Source organism: Hyla sarda, chromosome 1, assembly GCF_029499605.1.
Source record: "Hyla sarda isolate aHylSar1 chromosome 1, aHylSar1.hap1, whole genome shotgun sequence".
Classification (NCBI taxonomy): Eukaryota; Metazoa; Chordata; class Amphibia; order Anura; family Hylidae; genus Hyla; species Hyla sarda.
Window position 1 is genome coordinate 274,650,554 of NC_079189.1, and position 23,708 is coordinate 274,674,261.

The following is a 23,708-nucleotide window of genomic DNA, read 5'->3' on the forward strand; positions in this document are numbered from 1 at the left end:
CAGCATAGACGCCGCTGCGCAGTGACACCCGTGCGCAACGACGCACCTGAGGTCATGGCGTAGCGGCGTCTATGCAGCGTAGCAGGCCGGAGCCTGCCCGGAGTGGAGAAGAGGACCCCCGGAGAAGGACAGCCCGTACCGGTGCACCCTCCACCCGGAATGGCGCCGGACACTACAGGAAGGATGGATGGATGGCCCGGACCACCCCCATTACGGGTACGTTTATTTTTTTAAATTTTTTATTGACTCGGAGGGTGGGGGAGGGGCCCGACCGGTATAGTGGTATGGACAAAAATCCATACCAGTATACCGCCCAGTACTACGGTGGGAGGGTGCGACGCGTTGGGTCGGTGCGGGCGGTCGCGGTGCGACGGGTGTGGGGGGGGGAGGGCATTATCGGCTAGGTAATTGCCGATAATTCCCAAAATCGTGATTATCTGCCGATAATATCGGCCATACCGATAATCGGTCGATCCCTATCATTAACCCCTTCCATGTTAAAAGTTCAAATCACCCCCTTTTCCTATATAAAAACATGTAAACATAATAAATATTTAGTATCGCTGTGTGCTTAATTGTACGAACTATTAAAATATAACATTATGCATCCCATACGGTAAATGTAAAAAAAAAATTCCAAACCACAGAAATGCATTTTTTTATAATATTACAGAAAAAAAAGTTAAAAAGCGATTAAGAAGTCAGATCAATACCAAAATGGTACCGATGCAAAAAACAGATTATGGCGCAAAAAAATTAGCCCTTATAAAGCCTGGTATTTGAAATAATATATTTATTTATATATATATATTTTCTTTTTTTAAAGCTGCAGGGGTTAAAAAATGGCAATGAAATAAAACTAGTAAAACATGACGGAAACTGTACAAATCTGGTATTGCTGTAATCAGGCCGTCTTAAAGGATCAAAATATGTTATCTCAACCACAAGGAAAATGGTGTAGGAAAGAAAATTTGCTAAATTATCTTTTACTATTTCAATTTCACTTCACCGATATTATATATATATATATATATATATATATATATATATATATATATATATATATAATATAATAATATAATAATATTTTTTTTTTTTGTTTCGGAGAATGTTATTGAAAAATTAAAAGGTATCATTATAGTAGGTTGTTATGGCAATTATAGGGCGAGGAGGAAAAAAGGAGAGTGTAAAAGCGAAAATTGGCCCGGACAAATGGATCGTCATGAGGGACAAGTAGGGTTTTAGTCCCGTGGACAAGTAGTTTTTTAATAAAAATTTCCACACCCATGTGTGTGTGTGTGTGAAAAAAATATAAAAATACTAATAGAGAGATATATATATATATATATATATATATATATATATATATATATATATATATATATATATATAATATGCGGGAAAGCAGCACTCCAGGGTAAAAAGGGGCACAGGTGCCTACTGTGTCAGGTCCAGGTTGGAGACCCCTCCAAGATACAGAAAAATTGAATAAACAGTGGCACACCAAGTCTCAGCAAAAAAAAAGGTGATTTATTCAAAAGAACGTGTTTCAAGCCTTGAAAATGGCTGGGTGAGCCAGCTGAAACGTTGCCTAACACGTTCTTTTGAATAAATCACTTTTTCTTTTTGCTGACACTTGGTGTGCCACTGTTTATTCAATTTTTCTGCATGCTAAGAGTTGTAGTTTTGCAACAACTGGAGGCCCCCTGGTTGGGAAACACTGACTTTTAGTATTTAAATTAGTTTTTACCTGCTCTGGTCGGCCCCTGACATGGGAGCCAGCCTGAGCAGATAATCGCATGTTTTCCCGGGGGGCCGTATCGCCATATTGCAAAAAGCAAAAATCGCGATTCAATTGCTTTTGCGATATATCGTGCAGCCCTAATATATACAACCCCCCCCCCCCCCTGCAGCACATTTGTGGTCCACCCCCCAAGAGCATTTGTCATAACATGCCACTGCAGCTCTATGAATAAAAAGTATATCTATCAGCAGCGCTGCAGGGGTATATGTATATAGATGCGCTGGGGGGGGGGCAGATAGTGTTATCTGCCCCCCACAGCACTTCTACATACATATGCCGCCGCAGCGCTATGTATGAAAAGTATTTCTATCACCATCATCGGGCGGCTAGCTGCTGGCACTATGCGCTGCTGAAATACTTTTCACATATAGCGCTGCGGTGGCATATTATGACAAATGCAATGCGGGGGGCTATGTGCGTTGGCGGGAGTCATGTTTATTAATGCGCTGGCTGGGGTCAAATCTTTATTAATGTGCTGCGGGGAGCATATTACAAATGTGCTGGGGGGCTAGATATATAGGCTGTGTCTTCACCCCCCCCCCCCCCTCAGTGCTATATATCTTGCGCCCCCACAGCGCTTATAATATATGGCCCCTGCTGCCACTCATTTTAAAAACCCTGCGGATAGCCCTGAATGGCTCCTCGGTACCAGCGGGGAGGTTTAAAAATGAAACTTAAAACACACTCTACATCGCAGGGTTACGGAGCATGCCCCCTTCTCCCCTGCTTAATAAATTTTGATCGCATCTGGTCTCAGAAGTGAAACCCGGTGCGATCAATCTGTCAGCACCTGTACTACAACCCCCATCATTTAACAGACTCTCTTCCATGATGGGGGTAGTAGTACAAACACTAATGTTGCCTCCCCAGCTGTCTGCAGACTCCCGCAGCCGGGGAACTACTACTCCCATCATGGAAACAAGTCTGTTCCATGATGGGAGTAGTAGTAATCCCAACTGTGGGAGTCTGTAGGCAGAGGTGTTAAAACGTCCATACATGAAGGATGTTAGAACGGGTCTTAACGGATGAATATGCCTGTTATTTTGACAGACGTTATTCAACCGTTAGCAACCGTTATTTCATCTGTTTTTACACAGAAAACGGATGTTTAATAAAGGATGAATGCTCATAGTGTGAAAGGAGCCTAAAGCGCACTGTGCCTAGCCAGGGACATATAAATCATTGTGATAACCGTAACCATAAGTGGCTACAGTAATTTTTCCAGTTTTTGTTTTTTCCTTCTTACATTTTAATAGCCATAAGTCTCTAAAATGTACTTGCCATATGAGGGCTTGTTTTCTGTTACCAGTTGTACTGCACCGACATCACTCGTCTTACCATGAAATCTTCGGTAAAGCGCAAAAAAAAAAAAATTGTGGGGCAAAATTTTAAACAACTTTTGGATGTTAACGGTTTTACACAGTGCACTTTACGGTTAAAATGACATTATCTTTATTCTGTAGGTCAATACAATTACTATACCAAATTTATTATAGTTTGTTTTATTTTACTACTTTGAAGAAAAAAATGAGAACATTTGTATGCTTAAGATTGTGCTTTTCTGACCCACATAACACTTTTTTTGACTGTATACAGGGCTTATGAGGGGTTATTTTTTGTGCCAGGATCTTTAAATTTTATTTTGCATTATTAGAGAAATGGGAAAAAGGGGGGTAATAAATACTTCTATTACTGGAGGGGCTTATTCACATTTATTAACCCTCCCTTTTTTTTTTTTTCTTTTTCTTTTTTTTCTTCACTATTTTTTAGTCCCCATAGGAGAAGCAAAGCACCATCGGGACGGCACGGAGGCAGGTAGGGACTTCTCCAGCCGTCATGCAGGTTGATCGGGACCCCGTAAACACTCTGCGAGGGTCTGGATCAGCCCCCTTAAGGACCAGTGGCACAACTTTAGATGCTGGGCATCGGCGGTATATACAGGGTATGAATCGTGCTCAAATGCTTTAAGCACCATCCTGTGTCTTCTAAGGGTTAAAGGGATTGCCCAAACATTATTTATATTTTAATATGCTATGGGCGAACATACCAAACGCATTCTTCCCCCTCCCGTTTAGCTGCAACTGCTAATTTCTAACCTGCCCCATCTCTGCCGTCATCCTCCTCTTCAAGACTTCCGCTGACATGCCTTGCCCACCGGAAATGCCTGCTCAGCATAGAAAGATCTAGTTGGGGCAACAAAGACAATTTTTCTATTAAAGTTGTTGTCGGGTATCACCAACAGTATATAATTTATACTTGTATGTTGAATTTACAATTTTTGGTCACCTCTCATCCCAGAAAAATAGAATAAAAGTGATCAAAATTTCACATCTACCCCAAAAAGACAGATTGTTGCGCAAAAATAAGTTGTCTGCAGAATTTGTATGTTCTTGTTATTGAACCTTGTTGAATTTTATAATCCTCCCAGTTCACTGCCCCTATCATGATAAACCACCCCCTGCCTTTAAGTTTTCTACCTTGATATTGCTCTGTATTTTCTGCTCAGTCTTGGATTCACAGACTGGGAAGGGGCGTTACCTAGCAGGTGGGACATCATCTGAAGCCATGCAGGGGAGAACTTCCCCCCCTCATTCTGCTACACACAGCGTAGGGCAGTGAACTATGGGAGATTAGCTATGATTGGCTAAGGCTGCAACTTCCCACCCAACCCCCTCCTCAGCACCACTGCAGATGGGGGGGGGGGGGGAGAAATGTGCTCTGGACAAGTAGCTTTTTTAAACACAAGACATAGAAAACTTCATATTTTTTTTCTTTAAAGTACTGTAGAAATATTTTTTATTTTATTTTATTTTTTTTACCATAAGGAGTTCAATAGCAAAAATTTGTTTTTAATGATAGTGCCCTTTTTTTTTTTTTTTTTTTTTTTTAACTCTTAGACTACACAGGACATGTACGCCCTGGTTTCAGTCGGGGTATATGAAGTGCACTCACAACCTAAGCGCACTTCATACCCGGTAAGTTCCTGCTGCTATTAGCATCTGGGACATACCGCTAATGATGGGCATCTGTGAACTCGCCAATGTCGAGCATTAACCCTTCACATGCCACGATCAAAGTTTAAGTGCAGTTGCTAACCTTTTAGTGGGGCTGATCAGGCCCTCCGTTTAGTGTTTGTAGGGTCACCAACAGCCTGTATGATGGTCAGAGGGTTCCTACCTGCCTCTGTGCCATCTGATCTGGTGTTTTCTCCTTCAGCCTGCTTATGAAGGCTAGAGAAGCAGAGCTCAATAACACTGAACAATAGACTTGAAGCATTACTGTTTAAAAAAACAAAACTACTTTTGACATGTCTGTCAGACATGTCAAAAGTTGTAGATCGCATCGGGTCTCACTTTTGAGACCCCCTGTGATTGTGAGTTATTAGCCAGGGAAGCGGGTGGCATTGCTCTCCACTCCCTGGATGGCTGAGAGATCCCCATACACTTCCCTGTATAGACTTCTTACTGGCATGTGAAAAGTTGTTTTAATGACCTAACTCTTTAAATACCTGAGATGCCGACTGTTTTACAATGAATTGTCTGCATTACAACATATCCTCATCTTAAAGAAACATTTAAAACTGGCATATAGATGTACAAAAATATCCACATGAAATGTAACTTTATTATAAATCTTGTTTAACCCCCTTCTTAGACCTGTAACTTTTTTTATTTTTCCACTGATAAAGTTGTATTAGCATTCACAAGCGGATCCCTCCAAGGAACAGCACAGGAATCAAACCGGCGCTCACAAACTTCAGATGCAAAATGTTTATTTCCCGACATGCAACGTGTTTCGCTGGATAACCAGCTTCATCAGGCATGTTTGATGCCTGATGAGGCTGGTTATCCAGCGAAACGTGTTGCATGCCGGGAAATAAAGAAAATTTTGCATCTAAAGTTTGTGAGCGCCGGTTTGATTCCTGTGCTGTTCCTTGGAGGGATCCGCTTGTGAGTGCTTTACCTGTGTTGCCAGGAACGGCTGCCTAACTTCACCCGTCAAGGGGTAACTTCAAGCCTACACCACAGTTGTACTTGGTCGTAGTACAACTCACTTCGGTGAGCAGTTTTGCTTCTCTACATAATATTGCATTATAACGTTATCACACTAGGAGCGCTTTCCCTCTTGTCTAAAGTTGTATTAGGACTTTTTTTTGTTTGTGGAATAAGTTGTACTTTACATTGTTACACTTTATTTTATCATATAATGTAGTACGAAGCCAGAAATAAAAAATATGTATGGCAAAACTGAAAGACATATGGAATTGCACAATTTTGTGGGGCAATAATATTTTCACAAAAACTGTAAGACTTCTATGGGACAGTTCGATTACAATGATACTGAACTTAAAAAAAATAATAATAATAATAATTAAATAAAATATATATTTTAATGGTATGGAAAAAAACTGAAAATTTAAAAAAGGAAAACAAACAAACCTTGTTCATTGACATGTTCTGACCCCTATGATCCCCCTCCCCCTCCTCACCTACAGAGCTGTTTGGACAATTAGGCACCTGGCGATACAAAATATGTCTCTTTGTTTTTTTTGTATTTCACAAGTAGTAATTATATGGCATGCATAGATAAATGTAATGTTGTAGCATTACATTGATCTTTGCTATCTGTGCTAGATTGCTAAGCGCTGCTTAAGGCAGCCTTCGGCAGTCAAGAGCCAGGGAACCCGTGGAGCGAAAATAAGGCCCTCAACTTCCCTAGCAATCCATCGTCCTCCCCCGTTAACATCGCAGGGGGCCATGGAACCACTAAACACCAGAGAATAGCGGCATTTAATGTTTAAATACAACAGTGGTTGAATGTAACCAGTTAAATGATGGACATCAGAGCGAACTCTGATTTCCGTTGTTACTGGCAGATGTCAGCTGCTGATAGCCGTCACGCGGGCCTGCATCATTTCTGCTCCCCATGACGTTACATGTATGTAATCGGTTGGGAAGGGGCTAAAAACACATCACACATCATTCAGAACACCTGAGATAGAAAATGAATGTTGATAACTAATTAAACAGTATCAAATATGAACGGAAATCTGTCATCAGTGTCTCATGCACTAACCTGTCATACAGGCTTGTAGTGTGAGTGACACTGATCAAAATACTTACCTCATCCCGATCCATCGCTGTGTTCTGCCATAATTAATATTTTTGGGTTTATGCAAATGAGTTGCTTGGGACATGGGTGGAGCAATGGTTGCTGCTTTGGGCACTGACGTTATCCCCGCTCTGCTCTGCCCTGCTCATGCATATTCAAAATCTGCCTCCCTGCTCTATGCTCAATTACGGAACATGCGCTGCTTCCTGGGTACACCTGGAAGCGGTGTTCGGCTGAGCCTCATTCCCATCGCCATCTTGGACATCTAAGGAGCGTCCATGCGTCCTCATGGTCTGTCTTCTCCTGTCTTGTCTGCCGCAGGAATGAAGCTCACCTGAACGCCGCTTACAGGTGTACCCCGGAAGTGGCGCATGCACCGTACTGTAGCATAGAGCAAGCAATCAGGGAGGGGGGTTATGAATATGGAGCGCCCACCTGGCAAGGATGACGTTGCAGTGCCCAGAGCAGCGACTGTTTCTCCACCCATACCCCAAGCAACTAATTTGCATCAACCAAAAAAAGATGAATTACGGCAAAATGCAACGACTGATCGGGATGAGGCTAGTATAATTTCGATCAGTGTCACCCGCACTACAAGTCTGTATGACAGGTTAGTGCGGGTGACACTAATCACAGATTTCCTTTTAACCTATTGGGGACCAAGGGCATACCTGCATGCCCTGGTCCCGCTCCCCTTCTATGACGTGGGGTCACTGGCTGACCCTGCGCTACAGCGGGGGTGAACCCGCCCAGCATTAATCCTCTAGACGTGGCAATCAAATTTGATCGCCACATCTAAAGTGAAAGTAAACAGTTCCTGGCACCTCAGTCGTGCTGTTAAAGATCCCTGCGGTGAAATTGTGGCAGGCGCATTGCTCGGTCTCCAACCCAGCCCCCTAGCCACACGCTCATGACTACACGTCCCTAACCACACCCAGACTTCTTCTTTAATATTCCTACCCTACTGTATATGACACACAGCACATGGGTGACAACCCCCCAATATTACCTAGTTGTTCGTTTTAAATTTTAGGAGTACCTCTAAGAGCAATAATGTTGTCAGTCTGTCACCTGAGTTCAGGAGAACCTCCTATACTGGAAGACTGATAACCACCATAATTATCACAATCTGTTGTAAAGCTACAACTCCCATAATGCCTGGAAAGGCTTAGGCATTATGGGAGTTGTGGTTTTAGAACAGTTGTGGAACTACAGATTGGAGTTCAGTGTCACCCATCAATAAATCTTGTCAGTGGCCCAGACCATGCATGCATGATGTGGTGCAACACTAATACATACACACACACACACACATCTATTTATCATACATACGCACATCACACAAACAAACCAGCACACTTCATATACACTTGCTGGGCAATTACGCATCCAGTCTTTTAATCAGATGGCATAAAAAATCACCTTAACTCGAGCATGCGCATGACTAAGGGGGTTTCGCCCCTAAAAAGTAGTGCCATAGCCTGGGATTCAGAGCTTATGTTTAAAGGAGAACTGCGGTGCAACACTTTTCACTTCCCCTGTGCCCTGGGCGAAAAAAAAACAAAACTTTAACTCACCTTCCTATGTTCCCCCCGTTGCGCCGATATCTGCATCCCATTCCCCTGGTGCTGCTCTGCTTCTTGGGCGCGGATCGTCACACTGCACTCAGCGTATTGCCGGATGCATAATGTCTCGCCTTGGCCAGTGATAGGCTGATCACACGTGTCATGTAAGGAGCCTGTGCCCCGCCTTCTCTCTGGTGCCCGGGCTTCTTACATGATAGTGCACTCAGCCCATCACCGGCTGAAGTGGGACAACGCTGCGGCCAGCGCTACGCCAACTGCAGTGTGACGTTCTGAGCCTAAGAAGCAGAGCAGCATCGGAGGAACAGGATGCCGGTGCAACAGGGGAACGTATGAAGGAGTTAAAGATGTTTTTTGTGTTTTGCAGCCCGGGAACAAGGGAAGGAAAAAAGTGTTGTGCTGCAGTGCTCCTTTAAACTTCTGCTAGTGATTTTATTTTTTTTTTTTAAACATGCATACATGCACACCTCTTTAATACTTGCATGCATGCACACCACATGCATCTACATCCCCCCCCCCCCACCCTTGCCCACTACATTACTCGCCCGTCAGTCTAGACCGCCCATGAGTTAACTCACCAAGAACTTCTTATCAGGAGGGTCTGCGGCAGGACACTGAAGTATGCCGGCTTTCCCCTCGCTCGGTGCCAAGGTAAGCAGGGCCTAGGAGCAGATGTCTGCTCGCACCGACATCTGGCATGCCAGCGCGTGTCACGGCGCGCAGTGTTACACTACCTCCCATGAGCCACCACTGCCTTAAAGTGATGGCAACAATTTTAAAAAAATGTTGTGGTGTCCAGAGACCCGGGCCTGAGAGGACGGGAGCAGGGTCCCTACCTACATCGCCGTCCGATCGGTGATCTGCTGCTCCATGCCTGCTCAGCAGGCTGGAGCAGCAGGGTGCCGATAACACTGATCAATGCTATGCCACGACATAGCATTGAACAGTGTATGCAGTCAAAAGACTGCATGTAGTATGAGGACCAAAAAATGGTGGTAATTTTTTTTTTTTTTTATAAATGTGTATTAACCCCTTCCATACTAAGTAAATTGCCCCCATTTTCCCCAATTCCATATAAAAAATATGTAAACATGTGGTATTGCCGCATGCGTAAGTGTCCTAACTATAAAAATATAATGTTAACTAAACTGCGCGGTCAATGGCGTATGTGTGAAAAAAATTAAACAAAAAAAAAAAATGCCCGTGGCCTCTCTGATAGACTTGCAGGGCGTGACGTCGCGATATTCCTTCCCCTGCATCGCCCGTCATCAGCCACAGAGCAATCCTCGCTCTTTGCAGCTGAGAAACGGGGGTGCTGCAGGAGAGATCGCAGGGGTCTTCAGTGGCGGGATCCCAGCGATCAGACATCTTATCCCCTATCCTTTGAATAGGGGATAGGATGTCTAGGGGAAGAGTAGCTCTTTAACCCCTTAAGGACTCATTTGAGCCTTAAAGGGGTACTCCGCCCCTGGCATCTTATCCCCTATCCAAAGGATAGGGGATAAGATGTTAGATCGCCGCGGTCCCGCTGCTGGGGACCCCGGGGATCGCGAGTTTGCTCTGTGCGTAATGATGGGAGATACAGGGGCCGGAGCAGCGTGACTTCATGGCTCCGCCCCTCATGACATCACGGCCCGTCCCCTTAATGCAAGTCTATGGCAGGGGGCGTGATGACCGCCACGCCCCCTTCCCATAGACTTGTATTGACGGGGGCAGGCCGTGACGTCACAATGCTCCGGCCCCTGTATTGCCCGTCATTACGTGCAGAGCGATCTCGCTCTGCGCAGTAATGATAGCGGGGTGCTGCAGCAGCATTTTCCTCTTTTATATTTTCATCCAAAGACTAGTATGAGGGCTTGTTTTTTGCGCTACCAGTTGTCCGTTGTAATGCCATCACTCACTTTACCATAAAATGTATGATGCAACCAAAAAATACTATTTGTGTGGGGAAATTAAAAAAAACAGCAATTTTGCAAATTTTTGGAAGGTTTCGTTTTCACGCCGTACAATTTACGGTCAAAATGAAGTGTTCTTTATTCTTTGTGTCAATGCGATAAAAATGATACCCATGATAACATACTTTTCTATTACTGTTGCGCTTAAAAAAAAAAAAAAAAAAAAAAAATCACAAACTTTTTAACATAATTAGTACGTTTTAAAATCCCCCTATTTTGAAGACCTATCACTTTTTTATTTTTCCGTATAAGCGTCGGTATGAGGGCTCATTTTTTGCGCCGTGATCTGTACTTTTTATTGATAGCATATCTGCTTATTTAAAACTTATAATCCATTTTTTATTAATTTTTTGAGAATAAAATGTTATAAATAAAAGCAGCTGTTTTTGGACCTTTTTCAATTTTTTTTATTATAACATTCACGCTGTTCACTGTACGGTATCATTAACATTTTATTTTAATAGTTCAGATATTTACACATGCGGCGATACAAAATATGTATATAAAATATTTTATCATTTTTTGCGGGCGAAATAGGGAAAATGGGACAATTTAAGTTTTTATTTGGGGGGGGCGGGTTTTTTCAAATTTTTTTTTTTTTACTTTTATTTTGACACTTTAATAGTGCCCACAGGGGACTATTTAAAACAATCGATTGCAAATACTGTTCAGTGCTATGCATAGGACATAGCACGGATCAGTGTTATCGGTGATCTTCTGCTCTGGTCTGCGGGAAGGCAGATCAGAGCAGAAGATGTCGGGAAGGCAGACGAGGGGACCTCTGTCTGCCGTACTTGATGATCGCAGCGTCGCGGGCGATCCGATCATCCATTTTAGTGACCGCGATGCTGCAGATGCTGTGATCTGTATTGATGATCAAGGCATCTGAGGGGTTAATGGCGGACATCCGCGGGATCGCCATTACAGCTGGGACCTGCCGTGCATGATCTGGGCATCTCTCCGATGCTCGTGTTTATGCTTAGGACATAAATGTACGTCCTGGTGCGTTAAGTACCAGTTCACCAGGACGTACATTTATGTCCTGCGTCCTTTAGGGGTTAAATAGGCAGGGTAGTCTATTAGCTATACAACAGTGGTTGAATTCAAGGTTTATTTCTTCCTATATACATAGGCTACACTCGCCCTTGGGAGAAAAAAAATCCTTTATAAATATTCCCCACGTATCCTTGGGCTTCAGCTTAGGCGATTCCTAACTGTGTGGCATGTAACTGGGGCAATTGCCCTTATTAGGGCCACACCATGCCTTTGCAGCCTGTCCCCTACTCTGCTCCGGCTCTAGACAATGGGATAAAAAAATGCACAAAGTGTTAATAGCAATAAGTGTGTTGGAAATTTTTTGCAAGCAGTATATTAAAAAAAGGATGTGTGTGTGTGTGTATATATATACCGCAGATGCCGGGATCTGTATTGATCCCAGCACCTGAGGGGTTAATGGCGGACGCCCGCGAGATCGCGGGCGTTGGCCATTGCCGGCGGGTCCCTGGCTGCGATCAGCAGCCGGGATCAGCCGCGCATGACACGGGCATCGCTCCAATGCCTGCGGTTATTCACAGGACGTAAATGTACGTCCTGGTGCGTTAAGTACCACCGCACCAGGACGTACATTTACGTCCTGTGTTCTTAAGGGGTTAATATGGCGGCGCTCAAGGTGTATGGTGCGGGCTCCATACCCGGCGGCCCCCAGCTGATTGCTGTAGCTGGGGGCCACTGCTAATAGCTGGGATGTGGCTATCGTTGCAGCCGGCTATTAACCCTTTAGATTGCTGATGTCCGATTTGACAGGGCGATCTAAAGGGACCTTTTAACCATCCCTGGTGGTCTAGTGGGGTGTATTGTCCCCCCGCAGTGCAATTGCGGGGAGGTGGCCCACTGTGGAGGTACCTGGAGGGAGGGCTGAGCGAACTGTCATGTAAGGAGCTCAGCCAGAGCTCCTTACATGACTGTGCGCTCAGCCGATCACTGGCCGAGGCGGGACATTGTGTTAAAAAATACATAAATTAAAGGGGTATTCCTGGGCAAAGACATTTTATCCCCTGTCCAAAGGGGACGCTCCCTCCCATAGACATGAATGGAGGTGTGGTGGCGTGACGTCATGTCCCGGAAAACCGGAGGTTTCCGAAACTGGAGATTCAGCACCCGCATAGTATGCGAATGCTGCAGGGAGAGTGATAAAATGTTTTTGCCCGGAATACCCCTTTAACCTTCCGTATTAAAAAATCACATTACCTCCCCAACCCCCTTTCCCATTTTTCATATAAAAACTGTTAAAATGATAAATATAAACATATTTGCTATTGGCTGACCTTAAAGGGGTTATCCAGGAAAAAACTTCTGTTTTTATATTTCAACTGGCTCCAGAAAGTTAAACAGATTTGTAAATTACTTCTATTAAAAAATCTTAATCCTTTCAGTACTTATGAGCTGCTGAAGTTGAGTTGTTCTTTTCTAAGTGCACTCTAATGACACGTGTCTCGGGAACCCCCCAGTTAAGAAGCAAATCCCCATAGCAAACCTCTTCTACTCTGTGCAGTTCCCGAGACAAGCAGAGATGTCAGCAGAGAGCACTGTTTCCAGACAGAAAAACAACTCCACTTCAGCAGCTGATAATTATTGAAAGGATTAAGATTTTTTTAATAGAAGTAATTTACTAATCGGTTTAACTTTCTGGAGCCAGTTGATATAAGAATTTTTTTTTTCTTGGAATACCCCTTTAAGTATCAAAATAACACGTAAGTTTGACTACAAGATGAATGGTGTATAAAAAATAAAAAAAACAAAGGAAAAAAATTTATTTTTTTTCAATTTCACCTTACAAATAGATATAGATAGATATATATAAAATTTTTTTTTTCTCGGAGCATATGTTATGGAAAAAATGAAAGGTCTCATTACAAAGTGCAATTGTTCCGGCAAAAAGCAAGCTATTGGCTATTATAGGGACGAGGAGGAAAAAACTTAAGTGCAAAAACTAAATAAACTAATTAAGAACTTATTTACATCATGAGCACAGTGCTCTCTGCTGACATCTCTGTCCATTTTAGGAACTGTCCAGAGTAAAAGGAAATCCCCATATCAGATATGCTGTTCTGGACAGTTCCTAAAATGGACAGAGATGTCAGCAGAGAGCACTGTGCTCATGATGTCAGCAGACAGCTCTGTGTTTGAAACTGAAAATAATTTCCACTGTAGTATTCAGCAGCTAATAAGTACAGGAAGGATTAAGATTTTTTAATAGAAGTAATTTACAAATCTAAAAATACAATGTAGCCCGGACCTTCTAGGTGAGTAAATAAAAATGGATATACGTGGATAGTGCTTCAATAATAATTAACATTTATTATAAAATATAGATAAGATTTCGACACTTCTCACAGGGCCCTTGTGAGAAGAACATACATATTAAAAGGCAACCTATCAATGTATTTAGGCAATAGTAATTAAAACTATAGACCTGGCATAGGATAATAAAATAGCAGAGTAAGATCTGTACCATACAAATATATTCAAGAGTTGCTCTTCTGGGTATTTAGGGTAGATATGTCCCTTTTAGATACAGTAGCAAACAGTCTGTAATATTAGAAAGTAGAAGAAAAAAACAGGGATATGCGCCCCTAGTGAAGGATGTTTATAGGTGAGATGAAAACAAGTTAAGTTGTAACACTCACCTATTTTCGTTGTGCTGAGAGCACAACATCTGTGATAGCCTTAGGTGATGTCTCAGGTCTGCAGCCACGGTCCTCTGGAGCAAAGGTGATGTCCCAGCAGTGTAAATAACAAGAAAAAGGCAAAAGTTGGGCCGTTGGTGGCGCTGGTCCTGATGAAAAGAAAGCTCTGTAGACCCTTCTCAGTGTCTAAATGTGGTTTTATTAGCACAGAAAGCAACGCGTTTCTGGTCCGAACTGGACCCTTCGTCTGGCAGTGTGCATACAACATAGTGAACAGATGCGGTTAAAATACATTCCTTACGCAACCATAACGGTTACGTTCATTTGGCAATTCACAGACATGGTTTACGCAAGTAGCGTGGGTAAGTAGAACATCTGTAGCTGGAACTCGGTCCCGTACGAGTGCATTACTATATCTGCACTAGCCGGCCAGGGCGTCAGTAGCTTACAAGGGCAATCTGATATATGTATGTGTAGGGATTGCCTTACTGGGAAATAATATCGGCCGGAGATTGATATCCTTTTTAGTTACTGCGGCTGAGGGAGTAAGGCTGATTTGGTAAGCGTAGCTGGAGATGCTCCTGATAGGTCAGGGGGCGGAGACCTATGTCCCGTGCGTATCACTCTGACTATTGAGCTGTCAGAACCCTTAGCGATATGGAGCGGTGGCGGAGTTGAGAAGGGGCGGATCTACAAAGGTACAGTGGGGGTGAGTCTGCTATCGCACAGCGGGGCGATATGCAGCGGTAGTGGAGTAGAAAAAGGGCGGACCTTTGTTGGAAACGGGGCGATATGCAGCGGTATTGGAAAGGGGGCGATATACATCGGGGCGATATGCGGCAGTGGCAGTGTTGAAAAGGGGCGGTCCAGTGTTGGAAGAAAATGACACAGAAAAGGGGCGGACCTATTTTGGAACATATACATCGGGGCGATATGCGGCAGTGGCAGTGTTGAAAAGGGGCGGACCAGTGTTGGAAGAAAATGACACAGAAAAGGGGCGGACCTATTTTGGAAAAACTAACACAGTTTAGGGTAGAAGGGTAGTGTGGCCGGCTTAATTAGAGGAACTATCACGGATTAGGGTAGAAGAGTAGTGTGACCAGCTAGATGTGCTGTGAGGCACCTAGCTAGGTGGACAATGGTTAGAATCTACTGGGTAGGGTATGCAGCAGCCGTATGAGGTATGTGGTATGGTAGAGATGGGGACAGTATTTTTTAGCCCCTATTGGGAAAAAATATATATGTATTGCCTGGGGTAGGGGAGGGTGGGAATGGTAGTATCCCAGGTATACTCAGGTATGCCGTATGTAGGGCTGTTAGCATATAATACAGTGTGTACAGTATACCGTGTGAGGTATGTAGGACTGTCAGTAGTTGGTGTGGCATACTGGTGATGTGTGAAAGTTGGGATTGAAGGAGCAGGCAGTATTTTAAAGTATTATTTAGGGTGTGTAATAAGGATTACACAAGGATAGTTTCAGAGACTTCGTTGAGTCCAGTAGGCTGGAGAGATCCACACTTGAAAATCCAGAAGACTTCTAATCTCTTCAGTATTTCAAATCTATTCGAACGGGATTTAGGAACATGATCAACAGGGGTAACATTGAAAGGTTTAGCAATCCCTTTGTGGGCCAAGGCACAGTGCCTGGAAAGTCCATGTAAAAGGAATCCCGTCCTTATATTAAACCTGTGCTTATTTATCCTGCTGCGTAACTTTTGAGTAGTCCGCCCAATGTACTGCAGGCCGCAGCAGCATTCAATCAGGTAGATGACAAATTCCGACTCACAGGTAAGATGGTATTTTATCTGGAGGATTTCGTCCGAGGTTTTTGAGCGGAATTCTTGACGGTTATGCATAATTTCAGCACAGCATAGACATCTGGTTTTTCCGCATCTATAACTACCTGGTTTTCCTTTTTGAGTTGGTCTTGGTTGTAGTTGTCTGAGCTGGCTTGGAGCAAGGAGGTTTTTGATGGTGGGGGCCCTACGGAACGTGACTCCTGGATGTTCAGATGTTCCTAGATTATCACAGAGAAGTTTGTCGCTCTCAAGGATGTGCCAGTGTTGTTGGAGAATTTTCTTGATATGATTTGAGGTTGAACTGTAGGTGGTGATAAAGTTGAGTTCCCAATTCTTGGTGGTGGTTCTTTTTGTCTTCGGTTTAAGACAGTCCTCTTGTCTCAGATTTTTAGTTTTTTCGTAGGCGTCAGATAGTAGTTTCGGGGGGTATTTTTTGGCCGTGAATCTTTTCTTGAGTATCCCAGCCTGAGTGCAGAAATCTTTTTGGTTAGAGCAGTTTTTCCTTACTCTCTTGTATTGAGAGTAGGGGATATTCTCAAGCCACTTCTTGTGATGCCCACTGGAGAAGTCAATATAGCTGTTAGTATCGACTTTTTTGAAAAAGGTAGAGGTGACGAATTTGCTGTGTTCATGTGATATGATCAGGTCTAGGAACTCAATGGATGTATTGCTGGTATGTATGGTGAAGGTAATACCCCAGTGGTTTGCATTTAGGTGTTCTAAGAGGTAGTTGGTAGATGTTTCTGGACCTCGCCAGATGAAAATTAGGTCATCGACGTACCTCCGATAGAGAATGATGTTCTCCATGATGTTGCTGTGGCCCCATATATGTTCCATTTCAAACGCCCCCATAAATAGATTGGCGTAGGCCGGCGCCACCTTGGCCCCCATAGCGGTGCCCTTCTGTTGATGGTATATTTCGCCGTCATACAGAAAGAAGTTGTTTTCCAGTATAAACTGGAGACCTTCCAATAGGAACTCTCTCTGGGGTGTGGTAATTTCTTTATCTTCTTTTTCTCACTGAAGATAAAGAAATTACCACACCCCAGAGAGAGTTCCTATTGGAAGGTCTCCAGTTTATACTGGAAAACAACTACTTTCTGTATGACGGCGGAATATACCATCAACAGAAGGGCACCGCTATGGGGGCCAAGGTGGTGCCGGCCTACGCCAATCTATTTATGGGGGCGTTTGAAATGGAACATATATGGGGCCACAGCAACATCATGGAGAACATCATTCTCTATCGGAGGTACATCGATGACCTAATTTTCATCTGGCGAGGTCCAGAAACATCTACCAACTACCTCTTAGAACACCTAAATGCAAACCACTGGAGTATTACCTTCACCATACATACCAGCAATACATTCATTGAGTTCCTAGACCTGATCATATCACATGATCACAGCAAATTCGTCACCTCTACCTTTTTCAAAAAAGTCGATACTTACAGCTATATTGACTTCTCCAGTGGGCATCACAAGAAGTGGCTTGAGAATATCCCCTACTCTCAATACAAGAGAATAAGGAAAAACTGCTCTAACCAAAAAGATTTCTGCACTCAGGCTGGGATACTCAAGAAAAGATTCACGGCCAAAAAATACCCCCCGAAACTACTATCTGACGCCTACGAAAAAACTAAAAATCTGAGACAAGAGGACTGTCTTAAACCGAAGACAAAAAGAACCACCACCAAGAATTGGGAACTCAACTTTATCACCACCTACAGTTCAACCTCAAATCATATCAAGAAAATTCTCCAACAACACTGGCACATCCTTGAGAGCGACAAACTTCTCTGTGATAATCTAGGAACATCTGAACATCCAGGAGTCACGTTCCGTAGGGCCCCCACCATCAAAAACCTCCTTGCTCCAAGCCAGCTCAGACAACTACAACCAAGACCAACTCAAAAAGGAAAACCAGGTAGTTATAGATGCGGAAAAACCAGATGTCTATGCTGTGCTGAAATTATGCATAACCGTCAAGAATTCCGCTCAAAAACCTCGGACGAAATCCTCCAGATAAAATACCATCTTACCTGTGAGTCGGAATTTGTCATCTACCTGATTGAATGCTGCTGCGGCCTGCAGTACATTGGGCGGACTACTCAAAAGTTACGCAGCAGGATAAATAAGCACAGGTTTAATATAAGGACGGGATTCCTTTTACATGGACTTTCCAGGCACTGTGCCTTGGCCCACAAAGGGATTGCTAAACCTTTCAATGTTACCCCTGTTGATCATGTTCCTAAATCCTGTTCGAATAGATTTGAAATACTGAAGAGATTAGAAGTCTTCTGGATTTTCAAGTGTGGATCTCTCCAGCCTACTGGACTCAACGAAGTCTCTGAAACTATCCTTGTGTAATCCTTATTACACACCCTAAATAATACTTTAAAATACTGCCTGCTCCTTCAATCCCAACTTTCACACATCACCAGTATGCCACACCAACTACTGACAGTCCTACATACCTCACACGGTATACTGTACACACTGTATTATATGCTAACAGCCCTACATACGGCATACCTGAGTATACCTGGGATACTACCATTCCCACCCTCCCCTACCCCAGGCAATACATATATATTTTTTCCCAATAGGGGCTAAAAAATACTGTCCCCATCTCTACCATACCACATACCTCATACGGCTGCTGCATACCCTACCCAGTAGATTCTAACCATTGTCCACCTAGCTAGGTGCCTCACAGCACATCTAGCTGGTCACACTACTCTTCTACCCTAATCCGTGATAGTTCCTCTAATTAAGCCGGCCACACTACCCTTCTACCCTAATCTGTGTTAGTTTTTCCAAAATAGGTCCGCCCCTTTTCTGTCATTTTCTTCCAACACTGGTCCGCCCCTTTTCAACACTGCCACTGCCGCATATCGCCCCGATGTATATCGCCCCCTTTCCAATACCGCTGCATATCGCCCCGTTTCCAACAAAGGTCCGCCCTTTTTCTACTCCACTACTGCTGCATATCGCCCCGCTGTGCGATAGCAGACTCACCCGCAATGGTACAGTACCTTTGTAGATCCGCCCCTTCTCAACTCCGCCACCGCTCCATATCGCTAAGGGTTCTGACAGCTCAATAGTCAGTGATACGCACGGGACATAGGTCTCCGCCCCCTGACCTATCAGGAGCATCTCCAGCTACGCTTACCAAATCAGCCTTACTCCCTCAGCCGCAGTAACTAAAAAGGATATCAATCTCCGGCCGATATTATTTCCCAGTAAGGCAATCCCTACACATACATATATCAGATTGCCCTTGTAAGCTACTGACGCCCTGGCCGGCTAGTGCAGATATAGTAATGCACTCGTACGGGACCGAGTTCCAGCTACAGATGTTCTACTTACCCACGCTACTTGCGTAAACCATGTCTGTGAATTGCCAAATGAACGTAACCTTTATGGTTGCGTAAGGAATGTATTTTAACCGCATCTGTTCACTATGTTGTATGCACACTGCCAGACGAAGGGTCCAGTTCGGACCAGAAACGCGTTGCTTTCTGTGCTAATAAAACCACATTTAGACACTGAGAAGGGTCTACAGAGCTTTCTTTTCATCAGGACCAGCGCCACCAACGGCCCAACTTTTGCCTTTTTCTTGTTATTTAGTCTGTAATAGAAATTGTTACCGGTCTGTAAATGGTAACTCAGGCGATGGGTATTGCTCCCGCAATGGCTGAGTGTCCGTGGTGTGCACAGTTCTCTGTGCGGTGCTTCCAATTGTGAGCCTGGTCCAGTAGAATCTGAGCGCGGTGGCAGTCGCTGTCTGCTGAGGCGCTGGCAGTCGCCGAAGATCGCAGTGGTGTCCGGGGACTGGTGGCGCTGGCGTGCGCTGGAGTTGGTATTCCTCACCGCTTTGCTAGTTGGTGGACAGGACCATGTACTGGAGGGCTGGAAGTTCACCTCGTGTTGCCGGCGTCTGACGTCAGAGCCGGGATGGCTGCACCAGGATGGTTACACCGGAATGGATCTGAACTGCTGAACCGGGTAGGTAGCAGAGTAAGAGCGCTAATAATGGTACAGTTCATAAAAGGTAACTGGCCATAAGGTTTAGGCACAGTTCGAGTGCTACTATGCCAGTAGATAACGACTAGACGCGTTTCAGGGTTGTATAATGTAACCCTTTCCTCAGTAGTCATGATAGTTGCCATAAATCATCAGTTTTTTTATATAGGCACAAATCCCACCCCTTAACACATTGATAGATAATAATAAAAAGCAAAAATGGATTCAATGGATCGGTTCACCTAGAGAGCAATACTAAGTATAAAGTGGTGTGTGAATTCTGTTGGAAAAGTATAACAATGCGTTTTCCCAAACAAATGAATTTTTTATAATAAAGAGAGATAAGAAATAGGATTAAATCACAAACAGTGTGTTGAAGATAAATAAAAGAATAAAATAAAACAAAAATGAAAATAAAATTAAATTAAATAAAAAATAAAAATAAAGTAAAAATAAGAATAAAAATAACGATAAATATAAACATAAAAATGACGTGAAAATATTAAAATAAAATAAAAATAGTTATACTAATAGAAATAAAATAAAAGTAAAAATAAAAATAGAATTAAATATAAAAATAATAAAAATAAAAATAAAGATAAAAATAAATGTAATAATAAATAAAAATAAAAATAGAAATACAATAAAATAAAATGAAATGCAAAAAAGACAAAAAAATCAATAAATAATTAAATAGAAAAATAAGGGTAACATGAAATAATAATAATAATAAAAAGACTTGAATAACATCGTTGTAGATAAATCCATAGGGGATGAAGTCAGCCCATGGGACAACCCCCTTAATGACCAAATAGGGGTGTTCCCATGGGCCGAGTGCATCCCCTATAAGAATCCAAAGAGTTTGAAGTTGGAGTTGAGTCCGCCAGGTTCTAATGTTGCAAATTCGAATATTTTCTTACTTTCCGCTTTGGACATTTTCAGTAAGAAACTACCCCCTCGCCAATCTTTTTTGACTAGCTGGAGACCGGTGAAGGAGAGAGAGGACATGTCACTATTATGAACTGTAGAGAAATGTGCAGACAGTGGATGTTTCAGGTTTTTGTTTTTGATATTATTAAGATGTTCGGCTATCCTCATTCTGAGGGCCCTTTTGGTTCGGCCAATATATTGCTTCTTACATCCACATTCTATAATGTATAAGACACCCTTTGAATTGCAAGTTATTAGATCTTCAATTTTCCATTTGAAAGTATTAGTTTGAGAGCAAATTTCTACAACTTTTTTGGGGCCCTTTATTTTTGTGCAATTGGCACATGTTCCACACCTAATAAATCCTTTAGTGGTTAGCCAAGAGTTATTCTGTTTCTTTGCGGGTGGTTTTATAGATGGTGCTATAGTCAGGCCTAAATTTGGGGCTCGGGTATAGACTATTGGGGGACGTGACGGTAGTAGTGAGCCCACCTCTCGATCTTGTAATAGATGCCAATGTTTTTTAATTATTCCTTCTATTTTTTTTTATATGATCTATTAAAAGGAATCACCAGTTTACCTCCAAAACAATCAGCATTATTAATTTTTTCTCTTTTTGTGAAAAAGGTGGTCCTATCTAATGTTCTCACATGGTCTAGAGATTGTTGGAGTAGCTGGTCGGGATAATCTTTCTCCTTAAACTGATTAGTGAGTTGTTGTGCCTCTTCCAAAAATTGTTCGTCTGAGGTACAATTTCTTTTTAACCTCCGGTATTGTCCTTTTGGGACATTGGTCAACCATCTAGGTAGATGACAACTGGAGTAGCCTATGAAGCAGTTCTTAGCTGTTGGTTTGTGATATGTTTTACATATAAGGTTATCCCGATTAGCACTTACAACAATATCTAGAAAACTGATACTGATTTTACTGATAGTGGATGTAAAGTGGAGATTGTGATCATTAGTGTTCAAATTAGTTATAAAGTGTTCTAAATCAACTATGTACCCCTCCCAAATTAAAATAATATCGTCAATGTACCGCTTCCAGAGCACCAGGCCTGCGCCAAGCCGAGGTAAGATGGTACTCTCCTCCCATTTTGCCATAAATAAATTGGCGTAGCTTGGCGCAAACTTGGTGCCCATCGCGGTGATGCTGGGCGGTATACCGGTATGGATTTTTGGCTATACCGGTCGGGCCCCTCCCCCACCCTCCGAGTCAAAAAAAAATTTAACTTACCCGTAATGGGGGTGGTCCGGGCCATCCATCGTTCCTGTAGTGTCCGGGGGCATTCCGGGTGAAGGGTGAACCGGTCCGGGCTGTCCTTCTTCTCCGGCGGTCATCTTCTCCACTCCGGGCAGGCTCCGGCCTAGTACGCTGCATAGACGCCGCTACGCCGTGACGTCAGGTGCCTCGCTGCGCACGGGCGTCACTGTGCAGCGGCGTCTATGCAGCGTGCTAGGCCGGAGCCTGCCTGGAGTGGAGAAGATGACCGCCGGAGAAGGACAGCCTGGACCGGTTCACCCTCCACCCGGAATGCCACCGGACACTACAGGAACAATGGATGGCCCGGACCACCCTGACAGGTAGGGGGAGAGAAGCGGGTGGTGGTAGCGGCGGCCTATGGCGCCACAAAAGCCACTGCAGTGCATTGATTTAAAGAGCCCGCTTTAAATCAATGATCTGCAGCGGTGTCGCGGGGGTTAAATAGCCGATAACTTATACCGGAATATCGGTATAAGCTATTGGCCCTAACCTCCACCGATTATCGGTATCTGTATCGGCCCTTAAAAACCGATATCGGTCGATCCCTAATGGGTATAGCCCCCTATGGGGGCTTAAAGTGTTAACGTTTATAAAAATGAATTAACCCCTTCCTAATAAGTTTGAACCCCCCTTCCCCATTTTTTTAAATAAAATAAAAATAATCATGTAGTACCGCTGTGTAGGGATGTAAGAAAAAATCGATTCTCGCGATAATCGCGATTTTTTCATTTGCCGATACAGAATCGATTCAAAATATTTTTGAATCGATTCTTTTAGGGATGTGGAATTTTTATCTGCGGACGCCCGGAACAGCATGTCATGTCTTGGGCATCAGGAGATAAAAGTTCCACATTTGTGGAGCCGGGCAGGCCGGATCTGACACGGCGTCGCTCTGGGTGTATGGAGCGGGCTCCGACTCGTGCCCGCTCCGTACTATGCGACCCCCGGCTGATTTCAGTAGCCGGGGGCCGCCGCTAATAGCCAGCATGCGGCAATCGCCGCGGCTGGCTATTAAAGGAGTATCCGGTGCGCACTTTTCTCATTTTATCCTATCCAGGCTGCAAAATAAAACGCACTTTATCTTACCTGCCAACGAGCCCCCGGAGCTCCGGTACAGGTGTTCGGTCCCCGGGCTGTATTCTTCTTACTTCCTGTTAGTCCGGCACGTCACATGGAGCTTCAGCCTATCACCAGCCGCAGCGATGTCCCGCCTCTGCTGGTGATAGGCTGAAGCTCCATGTGACGTGCCGGACTAACAGGAAGTAAGAAGAATACAGCCCGGGGACCGAACACCTGTACCGGAGTGTACCGGAGCTCCGGGGGCTCGTTGGCAGGTAAGATAAAGTGAGTTTTATTTTATTTTGCAGCCCGGACGGGATAACATGAGAAAAGTGAGCACCGGAGTACTAGATCGCCGCTGTCAAAGCTGACAGCGGCGTCTATTGGGATCTATGAATGCTCCCAGGTGGGCGATATATCGGGATATATCGCGATGTATCGTCACCTAGACGGTATCGCGATATATCGGGATATATCGAATCGCC

The 23,708-nt window shown here is 43.7% G+C and overlaps 1 protein-coding gene across 4 annotated transcripts in view; it reads left to right on the plus strand.

The window, feature by feature from the left end:
* Positions 1-23,708, plus strand: part of MBD3 (methyl-CpG binding domain protein 3) — a 106,758-nt gene that overhangs the window by 10,249 nt on the left and 72,801 nt on the right. For 2 of the 4 annotated variants that reach the window (XM_056572526.1, XM_056572516.1), the window contains exon 2: positions 3,575-3,619. The exons of the other annotated variants lie outside the window; for them this stretch is intronic. In XM_056572526.1, the coding sequence (XP_056428501.1) occupies positions 3,575-3,619 (45 nt within the window). The remainder of the gene's footprint in view (positions 1-3,574; positions 3,620-23,708) is intronic. 4 annotated transcript variants of the gene reach the window in all.